Source organism: Vitis vinifera, chromosome 12 (genome assembly GCF_030704535.1).
Source record: "Vitis vinifera cultivar Pinot Noir 40024 chromosome 12, ASM3070453v1".
NCBI classification, from domain to species: Eukaryota; Viridiplantae; Streptophyta; class Magnoliopsida; order Vitales; family Vitaceae; genus Vitis; species Vitis vinifera.
In genome coordinates this window covers 12224483-12238717 of record NC_081816.1, presented here as the reverse complement: position 1 = coordinate 12238717, position 14235 = coordinate 12224483, and the positions used below count along the sequence as shown (strand labels likewise).

The window sequence follows — 14235 nt, the reverse complement described above, 5'->3', positions numbered from 1 at the left end:
TGAAAGGCCTCTTCTTTTTTGAAAGACGCAATACAAGCTTTTACAAGAGTGCAATATATAACATATTCGAAAGAACAATACTTTGAAGGGATTGTCCAAATTAATAAAACAGAATACCAAGTCAAAATAACAACTTTACATCAGAAGAGAGGACCCTCAGCTAGCATGACCTAGCAGCTCACCCAACATTATCATGGAAAACGGTTTTGACAATGGTGGCCACTATATTGAGAGTGCTCGACCAAGTTGTTGCATAGTTGGCCGAGATTAGGGATTAACACGCAAGCATGCAAATGCTAACTTCACTACAACAACTACTTCCTCAGCCACTTGATTCACAGGAGGTGAGGAGCGCTGGTCCATCACATCATTCAATAGGTGATGGTCCACAGTTGATGGTGATGAGGATGATGAGGACGCTGATGATAACAGGGACGAGATGAGTTCTCCAGGATGCCTTCCCATAATTACTTCCAATGTGACCACTCCGAAGCTATAAACATCAGTTTTATTATCAACCTTCATCGTGTAAGCAAGTTCTACAAAGAAGATTTGACCATGCTTTGTTCTGCTAAGCAATTATAATAGTCATATATGATGTATAGAGGCAGTTTAGAGGCAAGCAAGGAACTAATAAAATTGTACCTAGAGTAGTATAACCAAAAGTTCCTGCAAATGAAGTCCAATTAGATGAGTCCAACTTTAAAAGCCTAGTCGTGCCAAAGTCAAATACATGAGCCTCATATTCTGAATCTAACAAAACATTGTTGCTCGATATGTCTCGATGAACTATAGGAGGTGAGCAATCATGGTGCATGTAAGATAAAGCTTTAGCCATGCCTTTAACATTGTTTAGCCTCACAATCCAATCTAATTTTTCTACTTCTTCGTCGTTGCTTAGAATGTTTCGCAAGCTCCCCTTTTCCATAAACTCATAAACCAAAAATGAGATCTCTGCAAATGAACTGAAGCCATAAAGCTTAACGATGTTGCAATGCCTTATATGTGTTAAAGCATGAATCTTGCTTTTGAGAGCTTTCAAATCAGCCATATCTCCATCTTGTGATGAGTGAAGTTTTTTCACAGCAACAACCTGACCTGTTGGCAACTCAGCTTTGTAAACAGTACCATATCCTCCAGTGCCGATACACTGTTTCGAACTGAAATTGTCGGTCCCCTGTATGATGTGCTCATACAACAATTCTCCATCATGGGCCCATATTGCAAATAGATCTTCAACATCTGCTTATGGAGACTTGGTTTTTCTTTTCCTCAATTTTTGGAAAAGAAAATAAATGCCAATAATAAAAGAAAATAAGAACAATAGAGTGCTCACAGTGAGGAGCACTATGATCAAAACAGAAAACTTGTTGGCCCTCTTTCGACTAGCACTATATAGCTTGAGATGAGTGACATCATTTCCACACAGACCTTTATTATTTTTGAATGCCTCAAATGGAGCGAAAGCTTTGATGTTGGGGAGAGGACCTTCCAACTGATTGTAGGATATATTAGCAACTATCAGGCTTATGAGATCATCAAAAGTGTGTGGGATGGTGCCAAAGAGCCCGTTATGGGAGAGATTCAACGTTTCCAGGTTCTGTAATTCTCCAAGCAGTGGTGGAACCTCTCCTATCAACATATTTTGACTAAGATCGAGACTTTCAAGATGATACACCATTCCAATTTCGTCAGGAATGCTATCCACAAATCTATTCTCACTCAAGTTGAAGGACCGTAATTTCCAGAAGTTTCCCAATTGTTTGGGAATTGGACCGCTTAAGTTGTTTAATGCCAAGTTAAGAATTTCAAGATTGGATAAGTTTCCCAATTCCAAAGGAATACTGCTTGAAAGATTGTTGTTTGCTAACAACAATTTGAACAATAATGGCAACATACCCAACTCTTTTAGGACTTTCCCACTTAGATGATTGGTGGAGAGATCAAGTTGTTGCAACTGAATTGCTTTCCCAAGTTGAGGTGGTATAGCACCATAAATATTGTTGTTGGAGATCTTCAGGTTTGTGAGCATGTGGCACTGCCCCCATTTCTCAGAAAGCTCACCATAAAAATTGTTGCTGCTTAGATCAATAAAATTTAGGGTCGGGTACACACCACAACTTTCGGTTATGTCTCCTGTAAGTTGGTTTCTTTCAAGCCGAACTCTTAATAAATTAGTGCAATTTTTCAAGCTCTTTGGTATGGGACCACTGAAAGGGTTCCTAGAGGCCGTAAAGTTTTCAAGAGCACTACCCAGGCATATCTCTTGTGGTAGTTGGCCAATGAAGTTATTCTCAAATAACTGTAAAGATTTCAAATGAGTGATATTATTCATTTCAAGAGGAATGGCACCACTAAGCTCGTTGTGATTAAGGAACAAAAAAGTTAAGTTGGACAAGTTTCCTATGGAAGCTGGTATTAAACCGTTGAGATTGTTGAATGACAAGCCAAGATCATAAAGCAATCTCAAAAATCCAATTTCTTGAGGAATTGAACCAGAAAGCTCGTTCTCAAAAAGATATAAAGTGGTTAAGTTCATCAAGTTTCCTATAGAAAGAGGGATTAGACCACTGAGATTGTTAGTTGACAATAGAAGATCATTAAGATATCTTAACAATCCAATTTATTGAGGAATAGAACCAGATAGTTTGTTTGTATGAAGGTACAAAGAGGTTAGGTTTCTTAAGTTTCCTATGGATGGAGGGATTGGGCCACTGAGACTATTAGTTGCCAAGTCAAGATCATTAAGTGATGTCAACAATCCAATTTCCTAAGGGATGGAACCATAAAGCTCGTTGTCATAAAGATATAATGTGGTTAAGTTCCTCAAGTTACCTTTGAAAGGAGGGATTGGACCAGTGAGATTGTTAGCTGACAATTGAAGATCATTAAGATATCTTAACAATCTAATTTCTTGAGGAATAGAACTAGATAGTTTTTTTGTATGAAGGTACAAAGTGGTTAAGTTCCTCAAGTTGCCCATGGAAGGAGGGATTGGACCAATGAGATTGTTAGTTGACAATCGAAGATCATTAAGAGATCTTAACAGTCTAATTTCTTGAGGAATGGAACCAAAAAGCTCATTCTCAAAAAGATATAAAGTGGTTAAGTTTCTCAAGTTTCCAATGGATGGAAGGATCGGACCAGTGAGACTATTAGTTGATTACTACTCAAAAAGTGCCATTTGATAGCCTATAATTAGTCCTTTTAAACACTTTTGAGTAGTAGTTTAGGCCTTTTAACTCAATTGGCATGTTAAGGATCTTTTAAAGCAATTTTAATCACTTTGTGTAAGTTTTGGTGTTTTTGTTAGTATTTTGATCACCGAAGCAAGTCAAGACTGAGGAGAGGTATGAGGAATCTTGGGCAAAGCTTATAAGTCATTTGCTAAGAGTAAATCCGGATTGCAAGGAGAAAAAGCAAAGAGAATCTGCCATAAAGCATATTCTTGATAACAGTCGTAGCAGCCACTTTTGGAGTACTTTATGAAGTCCAAATAATGCATTCTATATACCATTTCAAAGCTCAGGAAGTCAACAATCCAATGCTTCAAATGGTGTACAATTCGGAGTTGAAACGAAGAAGTTGCAGCCATTGCAAGCCAATCACTCCGAGCTGAAGGAAGCATTTTGCAAAGTGCTGCGAAATCACCCTTTTGTTGCGAAGTGATTCCGCAGCCTTTTTGTACAGTAGGGTGTATCTCCTTCTGAAGTTGCCCGACATATACCGCGAGAAGGAAGCTTGGAACCTCAAGGTGGAAGCCAACTTCGCAGCCCTGCGAGTTTAGCTTGTTGATGCGAAAATATTTCGCAGCCCTCTTGAGTGTCTACGAAATTTCGTAGACACCATTTTTCTCTTGCGAAATGGTTCCTGAAGCCTCCCGATATTTGCTACCGACTTTGGGAGATATTTTCCATTAGATTTTTGTTGTCTAAATCCCAAAATACTCCTTGTAAGCCACCAATTACAAGATTCCTTAGCTTTTAAGTTAGTAAAAAGACTAAATATCTATGTAACAATTAGTTTTATATTATGTTCATATATATACCTCTTGAGAGCCTGTTCTCAGAGAGGAGTTCATTCTGTAAAAGTTTGGGTAAGCAAGTAAAGTTTATTTTCTTTCTACTGCCTTACCTTCTCACTTTGTATTTTTTTATTTATTACTAAGTTATGAATTCTCTGAGGAGTTTTCCCCAGAGAATGAGTAACTAAACCTCTAATTCCTTGGAGCTAAGGTTGCCGGGGAAGGTTCAAAGTGCAAGAATGCAAAGCTTTGTGGTTTTAGCTATTAATGAAGAGGAAGTGAAATCCTTTAGTGATTTCTATGTTTTTAGTTAACTTAAAACACCTTGGAGTCATCTAGGCCAACACTTGGTAAGGCAAGTGATTTCCAACCATGGAAATGCACTAGTTTACCCCTTGCGAGCCTCTGGGAGGTGACTTCAGGGTAGGATTTTCTAGAATAGCCAACACTTGATAAGCTTTTAGACTCCAAGGAGACATCCATTAGTTATCTCTTGCGAGCTTTTGACGGGTAATCCAAGGTTAAGGATCACCTTGAATGGTTAAGGCTTAGTGAGAGGCTTAAACCATTGCTAGTTGCATCAGTGAGAGAATTAAAGTGAAATCTAATTGAAGGATGAAGCTGTACAACACCAGCTAGAGAATTGACTATAAGTTGAATCTCTAACGCGAGGAAAGGAACCATCTGACCGGAGCTATGTCTTTTGCATGAGGAACCACCCCAGTGAACCTAACTCTCTAAGGAATGCTTTTCTTCCTAAGTTACTCCAAACATTTGTTATGTTAGTTAGTTTAAGTCTAAACCTTTACCAATCAAAGTTTGTATTTTACTTCTTAAACTAACCTTGAAATGAAACAAGACCAATTCACTTGGAATTGGTATCATTGAGAGCTTGTTAATCTTTCCCAATGGACGATCCTAGAGCCACTATACTATAGTAGTTTTTTCTTTGCTACCCTAGTATATGGTGTTATAGGTTATAAATTTTGTTGATTACCCCCTCAATCAAGGAGCACCAGCTGGACACGAATCAGCTGAGACACCAATTGGGCACGAATCATTAGTTGTCAACTGAAGATCATTAAGTAATGTCAACAATCCAATTTCTTGAGGAATAAAACCAGATAGTTCGTTTGTATGAAGGTACAAAGTGGTTAAGTTCCTCAAGTTACCTATGGAAGGAGAGATTGGACCAATGAGATTGTTAGTTGATAATTGAAGATCATTAAGAGATCTTAACAATCCAATTTCTTGAGGAACAGAACCAGATAGTTTGTTTGTATGAAGGTACAAAGAGGTTAGGTTTCTCAAGTTTCTTATGGATAGAGGGATTGGGCTAGTGAGACTATTAGTTGCCAAGTCAAGATCATTAAGTGATGTCAACAATCCAATTTCCTGAGAAATGGAACCAGAAAGCTCGTTGTCAGAAAGATATAATGTGGTTAAGTTCCTCAAGTTACCTATGAAAGGAGGGATTGGACCAGTGAGATTGTTAGTTGACAATTGAAGATCATTAAGATATCTTAACAATCTAATTTCTTTAGGAATAGAACCAGATAGTTTGTTTGTATGAAGGTACAAAGTTGTTAAGTTCCTTAAGTTACCTATGGAAGGAGGGATTGGACTAGTGAGATTGTTAGTTGACAATCGAAGATCATTAAGAAATCTTAACAGTCCAATTTCTTGAGGGATGGAACCAGAAAGCTCATTATCAAAAAGATATAAAGTGGTTAAGTTTCTCAAGTTTCCAATGGATGGTGGGATCGGACCAATGAGACTATTAGTTTTCAATTGAAGATCATTAAGTAATGTCAACAATCCAATTTCTTGAGGAATAGAACTAGATAATTCGTTCGTGTGAAGGTACAAAGTGGTTAAGTTCCTCAAGTTACCTATGGAAGGAGGGATTGGACTAGTGAGATTGTTAGTTGACAATCGAAGATCATTAAGAAATCTTAACAGTCCAATTTCTTGAGGGATGGAACCAAAAGCTCATTCTCAAAAAGATATAAAGTGGTTAAGTTTCTCAAGTTTCCAATGGATGGCGGGATCAGACTAGTGAGACTATTAGTTTTCAACTGAAGATCATTAAGTAATGTCAACAATCCAATTTCTTGAGGAATAGAACCAGATAATTCATTTGTATGAAGGTATAAAGTGGTTAAGTTCCTCAAGTTACCAATGGAAGGAGGGATTGGACCACTAAGATTGTTAGTTGACAATAGAAGATCATTAAGAGATCTTAACAATCCAATTTCTTGAGGAATAAAACCAGATAGTTTGTTTGTATGAAGGTACAAAGAGGTTAGGTTTCTTAAGTTTCCTATGGATAGAGGGATTGGGCCAGTGTGTTGAGGAAATTTAAACAATTTACAGGTGACTTGTCCTAGTGTTTAGTGTGTTTGTTTACTTAGTCATAGGAGTTTGTTTTTAATGTGGGATAGTGCCTATTTTTATGTTGCTTTTAGTTATGTATTAGCCTATTTTACAGGCTGTTTGTTTATCAATAAAATGAGCAAAAAGCATATCCTCTGCTGACCATTGTTAGAGGGAAAAACGTTGTGTTTGCTGTTTGTTTATACCAGTTGTATTAGAGAAGGGTTCCAGGGTGAGTAAAAGTGAAATTAATGGCTTCTGAAATTTTTTTATAGCCCGCCATTCCACACTTTGATGGTCACTATGACCATTGGAGCATGCTCATGGAGAAATTCTTAAAGTCCAAAGAATATTGGACGATTGTTGTTTCTGGAGTAGCAGAACCAACAGAAGGTGTTGTGCTGACAGATGCGCAAAAGACAAAGCTTGAAGGGCTGAAGTTAAAGGACCTTAAAGCAAAGAATTATCTTTTCCGAGATATTGATCATTCAATCTTGGAAACCATTCTTTGCAAGGACACCGCTAAGCATATTTGGGATTCCATGAAGAAGAAGTACCAAGGTACAACAAGAGCTAAGAGGCAGCAGCTTCAAGCACTTCGTTCGGAGTTCGAAATGCTTCGAATGACGTCAGGAGAATTAGTTATAGACTATTTTTCAAGAACGATAGCAATCGTTAACAAGATATGGATCCATGGTGACAAGACAGAGAATGTTCTCATTGTTGAGAAGATTCTTCGATCCTTAACACCAAACTTTAATTTTATTGTTTGTTCTATAGAAGAAGCTAATGATGTTGGTTTACTGTCAATTGATGAATTACAAAGTTCTCTGTTGGTTCATGAACAAAAAATTAACCAACAAGAAAAAGAAGAACAAGCATTAAAGGCCTTATCAGAAAATCATTCTACACTCAGTAGAGCTGATAGAGGAAGAGGAAGAGGCAGAGGTCGGGGTAGAGGAGGCAGAAATAACAATGATCGTGGGAACCAACAACAAAATCATCGTCATCAAGAGAGTCAATTTTAGGGAAGAGGCAGAGGACGTGGAAGCCACCACTTAACAACTTATAGATCAAAGTCAACAGACAAGTCCAATGTTGAATGTTACAGATGTCATAGGTATGGCCATTATAAATCAGAATGTCAAACTGATTTGAATAAACAAAATGGAGATCAAACTAACTTTACAGAAAAGGAAGAAGAGGTGTCTTTTTTGATGGTATGTCACGCGAATGAAGAAACTCAACAAAACATGTGGTATTTAGATACTGGCTGCAGCAACCACATGTGTGGAGAAAATAAGGCATTCTCTGACTTGGATGAGTCATTTCGCAGCTCTGTTAAGTTTGGTGACAACTCCAAAATTTCTGTTATAGGAAAAGGAAAGGTAACAATCCAAACCAAAGGAAATTCCACTCACACTATTGGCAATGTTTTTTTTGTGCCAGATTTAAAGACCAATTTGCTTAGTGTGGGTCAATTACAAAAAAAAGGATACGAGATTTTTATCAAAGATAGGGTATGTCAAATTCAAGATGCAAAGTTGGGCTTAATTTCTCAAGTTAACATGACGACGAATCGTATGTTCCCACTTTATCTCCACAACACCGCTCATTTGTGCTTTTTAGCAAAATTAAAAAATGAGGCATGGCTATGGCATTTTCGCTATGGGCATCTGAATTTTGGTGGATTGAAAACACTATAACAAAAGAACATGGTGACGGGGCTTCCTTAAATTACAGCTTCTTCTCAAGTTTGTGAAGAATGTGTTGTTAGCAAACAACACCATAATCAATTCCCACAAGGAAAATCTTAGAGAGTGAAAAAGGCATTGGAGCTTGTTCATTATGACATTTGTGGGCCAATAATACCAAATTCTAATGGAGGTAAAAGATATATAATTACCTTCATTAATGATTATAGTCGTAAGATATGGGTTTATTTTTTGCAAGAAAAATCTGAAGCCTTTGTAGCTTTTAAAAGCTATAAAGCACTTGTTGAGAAAGAAGTTGGCAACCCAATAAAAGTTGTTCGCACGGATCGCGGTGGAGAATATAACTCACATGAATTTGAAAATTTTTGTGAGAACCATGGAATCAAGAGACAACTTACAACAACTTATACACCCCAACAGAATGGTGTATGCAAGAGGAAGAACTGCACTATTATGAATATGGTGCGAAGCCTTTTGACAAAAAGTGGCATTCCAAAAAGTTTCTGGCCTGAAGCAGTTAATTGGAGCATTTATATATTGAATAGAAGTCCCACACTTGCTGTTCAAAATATGACACCGGAAGAAGCATGGAGCGGAAGGAAACCTGCTGTAGATTATTTCCGGATTTTTGGGTGTATTGCCTATGCCCACATTCTAGACGAGAAGAGAAGGAAGCTAGATAACAAGAGAGAAAAATGCATTTTTTTGGTGTTAATGATAAGTCAAAAGCTTATAAATTATACAATCCTAACACCATGAAAATTGTCATCAGCCATGATGTGGTATTTGATGAAAAAGGCACCTAGTCATGGAAACAAAATGGTGTTAAAGAAAATATTCTAGTAGATTTTGATGATGATGAGAAATGGCAGCAACCTATGGAGAATGAGCAAGAAGAGGAAGTCACTCAAAATGTTCCAATAGCTGATCAAAGCCCACTTATAGCTAAGTCACAAAGGCCTCAACGTGTTCGAAAAAAACCAGCATGGATGACTAATTATGAGGTAACTGGAGTTGATCAAGGTGATGACCCACTTACATATTTTGATTTGTTTTCTGATAGTGATCCTACCATTTTTGAAGCGGTTGTCAAAGAACCTAAATGGAGAAAGGCTATGGATGCTGAAATTATATCCATTGAAAGAAATGATACATGAGAGCTATGTGATCTTCCAAAAGGGCAGAAGACAATTGGTGTAAAGTGGGTTTACAAGACAAAGTTGAAGGAGAATGGTGAGGTTGACAAGCACAAGGCACGCTTGGTAGCTAAGGGCTACAAACAGGAGGTTGGTGTTGATTATAAAGAAGTCTTTGCTCCGGTTGCAAGGCATGATACAATCAGATTGGTGATTGTAATGACAACTCAAAACTCATGGCTTATCTTCCAGTTAGACATGAAATCAGCATTCCTCCATGGAGATTTGAAAGAAGAGGTATTTATCGATCAACCTCCTGGTTATGCAAAACTTGGTGATTCATTCCCAGTTGTACCTTGAGTTTGGTCCTCAGACAGGAGTAATCAACAAAATTTATAACCTATGTCACCATGCACTAGGATAGCATAAGCTAGTATAGCATAGTGGCTCTAGGATCGTTCACTGGGAAGGGTTTTCAACTTACAACTGATACCAATTCAAAGTTAAATTGGTGCTTTTTCATTTCAAGGTTAGCTTCAAAAGAAAACATAAACTTTGGTTGAAAAAGTATTGGTTTCAAGCTAACGAAAAAGAAAGTAATGGGAATTACTTATAAAGAAAAGCGTTTCTTGGAGTTTAAGGATCACTAGGGTCAGGCTCCTTATGCAAAAATAGAGTTTCGGTCACTTTGGTTCTTTTCCTCGCATTGGAGAATTAACATATAGTTCATCCTCCAACCGGTGTTGTACAAATGTATTCCCTCCATGGATTTCAGCACTAATTCCCTCTCACTGATGCATCTTGCAATGGCTCGTGCCTCTCACCTAGCATTTGCCATTCAAGGTGATCATTAACCTTGGACTTCCCTTCTCAAGCTCGCAAGAGATAACTAATGGATGTCTCCTTAGAGTCCAAAAGCTTACCAAGTGTTGGAAATTCTAGAAAATCCTACCTTCAAGTCACCTCCCAAAGGCTCGCAAGAGGTAAACTAGTGCATCTCAATGGACAGAGATCACTTGCCTTACCAAGTGTTGGCCCAGGTGAATTGAAGGCGTTTTAAGTTAACTAAAAACATAGAAACCATAAACGGGTTACACTTTCTCTTCATTAACAGCTGAAACAAAAAAACTACCAATTCTTGCATTCGGCACCTTACCCAGCTACCTTAGCTCCAAGAGACAAAAAGTCTAGCCACCCATTCTCTGAGGAAACATCCTCAGAGCTTGTTTGGCTAGTCAGAAAAATACAATCAAATTGAGTAGGTAAGGCAGAACAAAGCTCTGTATTTTACTTCCTTCAAAAACTATACAAAAAGATGATTATCTCTGAGAACAAGCTCCCGAGATATATCTGTAATCAAAATTACAAAACAATATATATGAGGTTATTCACCCTTTTGTTCTTACTTAATAACTAAGGAATCCTATAATTGGTGGATTACAATGAGAAAATGGGAATTTAGACATCAAATATCTGAAGCAAAAAAATCTAAAAATGTCGGTTGCAAATATCTGGAAGCACTCAGGAGGATTTTGCAGGCATGAAGATGGCTGCGAAATTTCTCAGCCAAAGGTTGATTTCACAGCCATCACCTTGTGATTTCGCAGCCTGCGAAATTGGCCTTCAGCTTGGTGTGATTGGCTTCCAATGGCTCTAACTTCTTCATTTCAACTCTTATTCATGCACCGTTTGAAGCGTTGGATTGCTAACTTCCTGAGCTTCGAAACAACATATAGTATACATAAAATGGACTCTAGGAAGTGCTCCAAAAGTATCAAACAATTGATGTCTTCTTGAATTCTTCATGTTAGATTTCTCTCTTTGCTTTCATCCTTGCATTCATGATTTGCTTTTGGCAAAGGACTATAAAGATCCAAAGCTTGAATTCTTCATGTAAATGAGCTTCCAATTGCCTTTCCATGGATTCCATAGAGCTCTCCTTAATCTTGGATTGCTTTGGTGATCAAATTACTATCAAAAGCACCAAAACTTACACAATTTGATTAGAAACGATTGCAAAGGTACTTAATATGCTAATTGGGTTAAAAGGTAATAACTACTACTCAAAAGTGTTTAAAAGAGTTAATTACAAGCTATCAAATAGCACTTTTTAAGTAGTAATCACTTGGCAATGAGCATAAATTGTATAAGTTAAAGAAAGCTCTATATGGATTAAAACAAGCTCCACGGGCTTGGTATAATCGTATAGAAACTTATTTTTTGAAGGAAGGATTTAAAAAATGTCCTTATGAACATACACTTTTTATAAAGATTGAAAATGGAGGAAAAATGCTCATTGTTTGCTTATATGTAGATGATTTAATCTACACAAGAAATAATACAGCCATGTTTGAAAGTTTCAAGAAATCCATGATGGCTGAATTTGAGATGTCTGATCTTGGCATGATGCATCATTTTCTTGGCATTGAAGTGATGCAGTCTTCTACTGGAATTTTTATTTCTCAAAAGAAGTATGTGGGAGAAATCTTGGATAAGTTTCAGATGAAGGATTGTAATCTTATAAATACTCCATCTGAGTTTGGTATGAAGCTAAACAAAGATAATGGAGGAAAAAAGGTTGATGACACTCTTTACAAAAAAATAGTGGGGAGTTTAATGTATTTGACGACAACAAGACCTGATATAATACATGTTGTAAGTGTGATTAGCAGATACATGGAATGTCCTATAGAGATTCATCTCTTGGCTGCAAAAAGAATTTTTCGGTACTTGCAAGGTACTAAGGAGTTTAGGCTCTTCTACAAGAATGGAGAAAAGTCAGATTTGTTTGGCTTTACAGATAGTGATTATGCAGGAGATCTAGATGATCGAAAAAACACATCTGGGTACATTTTCATGATGGGGACTGGAGTTGTTTCATGGTCATCAAAGAAGAAACCTATTGTCACATTATCATCCACTAAAGCTGAATTTGTTGTTGCAACAGCTTGTGCTTGTCAAGCTATTTGGTTAAAGAAAATCCTTAAAGAGTTGTATTTCAAAGAGAAGGTACCTACTTAGATTTATTGTGACAACAGTTCAGCCATAAAGCTTTCAAAAAATCCAATTTTACATGGTTGAAGAAAACATATAGATGTGAAGTATCATTTCTTCAGGGATCTCACGAATGATGGAGTCATTAATCTTATCTACTGCAGCAATGAAGATCAGATCGCTGATATTTTAACCAAGTCTCTCAAGCTTCCTACATTTCAGAAGTTCAGGAAGCTACTTGGTGTTTGTACTTCAAATATTTGAATTTGAGGGATAGAGCTTCAAAGTTTACCTCATATTAAACTGGATGTTATGTCTGGAACATCAGTTTAAGGGAGGGATTGTTGAGAAAATTTAAATGATTTGTAGGTGAGTTGTCCTAGTCTTTAGTGTGTTTGTTTACTTAGTCATACGAGTTTGTTTTTAACGTGGGATAATGCCTATTTTTATGTTGCTTTTAGTTATGTATTAGCCTATTTTACAGGCTGTTTGTTTATCAATAAAATGAGCAGAAAGCATATCCTCTGCTGACTATTGTTAGAGGGAAAAACGTTGTGTTTGCTGTTTGTTTATATCACAGTGAGACTATTAGTTGCCAAGTCAAGATCATTAAGTGATGTCAACAATCCAATTTCTTGAGGGATAGAACCAGAAAGCTCGTTGTCAAAAATATATAATGTGGTTAAGTTCCTCAAGTTACCTATGAAAGGAGGGATTGGACCAGTGAGATTGTTAGTTGACAATTGAAGATCATTAAGATATCTTAACAATCTAATTTCTTGAGGAATAAAATTAGATAGTTTGTTTGTATGAAGGTACAAAGTGGTTAAGTTCCTCAAGTTACCTATGGAAGGAGAAATTGGACTAGTGAGATTGTTAGTTGACAATCGAAGATCATTAAGAGATCTTAACAGTCCAATTTCTTGAGGGATGGAACCAAAAAGCTCATTCTCAAAAAGATATAAAGTGGTTAAGTTTCTCAAGTTTCCAATGGATGGAGGGATCGGACCAATGCGACTATTAATTGTCAACTGAAGATTATTAAGTAATGTCAACAATCCAATTTCCTGAGGAATAGAACCAAATAGTTCATTTGTATGAAGGTAAAAAGTGGTTAAGTTCCTCAAGTTACCTATGGAAGGAGGGATTGGACCAATGAGATTGTTAGTTGACAATTGAATATCATTAAGAGATCTTAACAATCCAATTTCTTGAGGAATAGAACCAGATAGTTTGTTTGTATGAAGGTATAAAGAGGTTAAGTTTCTTAAGTTTCTTATGGATGGAGGGATTGGGCTAGTGAGACTATTAGTTCCCAAGTCAAGATCATTAAGTGATGTCAACAATCCAATTTCCTGAGGGATGGAACCAGAAAGCTTGTTGTCAGAAAGATATAATGTGGTTAAGTTCCTCAAGTTACCTATGAAAGGAGGGTTTAGACTAGTGAGATTGTTAGCCGAAAATTGAAGATCATAAAGAGATCTTAACAATCTAATTTCTTGAGGAATGAAACCAGATGTTTGTTTATATGAAGGTACAAAGTGGTTAAATTCCTCAAGTTACCTATGGAAGGAGGGATTGGACCAGTGAGATTGTTAGTTGAAAATTGAAGATCATTAAGAGATCTTAACAATCCAATTTCTTGAGGGATGGAACCAGAAAGCTCATTCTCAAAAAGATATAAAGTGGTTAAGTTTCTCAAGTTTCCAATGGATGGAGGGATCAGACCAGTGAGACTATTAGTTTTCAACTGAAGATCATTAAGTAATGTCAACAATCAAATTTCTTGAGGAATAGAACCAGATAGTTCGTTTATATGAAGGTACAAAGTGGTTAAGTTCCTCAAGTTACCTATGGAAGAAGGGATTAAGCCTCTAAAATTATGAGAAGACAATGCTAGAAAGCTAAGAGATGTTAGAAATCCAAGTTGAGGAGATATTACACCAGGAAATGATTGAAACCAAAGTGAAGATTTGTGATTAGTTTGGAA

General features: G+C 36.9%; 1 protein-coding gene and 1 pseudogene across 1 annotated transcript; one reads left to right on the top strand and one right to left on the bottom strand.

Annotated features, from left to right (window-relative positions):
* Nucleotides 1-267: 267 nt before the first annotated feature.
* LOC104877869 (MDIS1-interacting receptor like kinase 2-like) lies at nt 268-3035 on the bottom strand (annotated as a pseudogene).
* A 3688-nt stretch (nt 3036-6723) lies between these two features.
* LOC109121913 (retrovirus-related Pol polyprotein from transposon TNT 1-94) lies at nt 6724-12272 on the top strand. Its single transcript, XM_019217605.2, is given in 5 exon segments — nt 6724-7236; nt 8218-8818; nt 8821-8913; nt 9061-9575; nt 11370-12272. Coding segments are annotated over 5 exon segments (2625 nt in total).
* Nucleotides 12273-14235: the final 1963 nt, after the last annotated feature.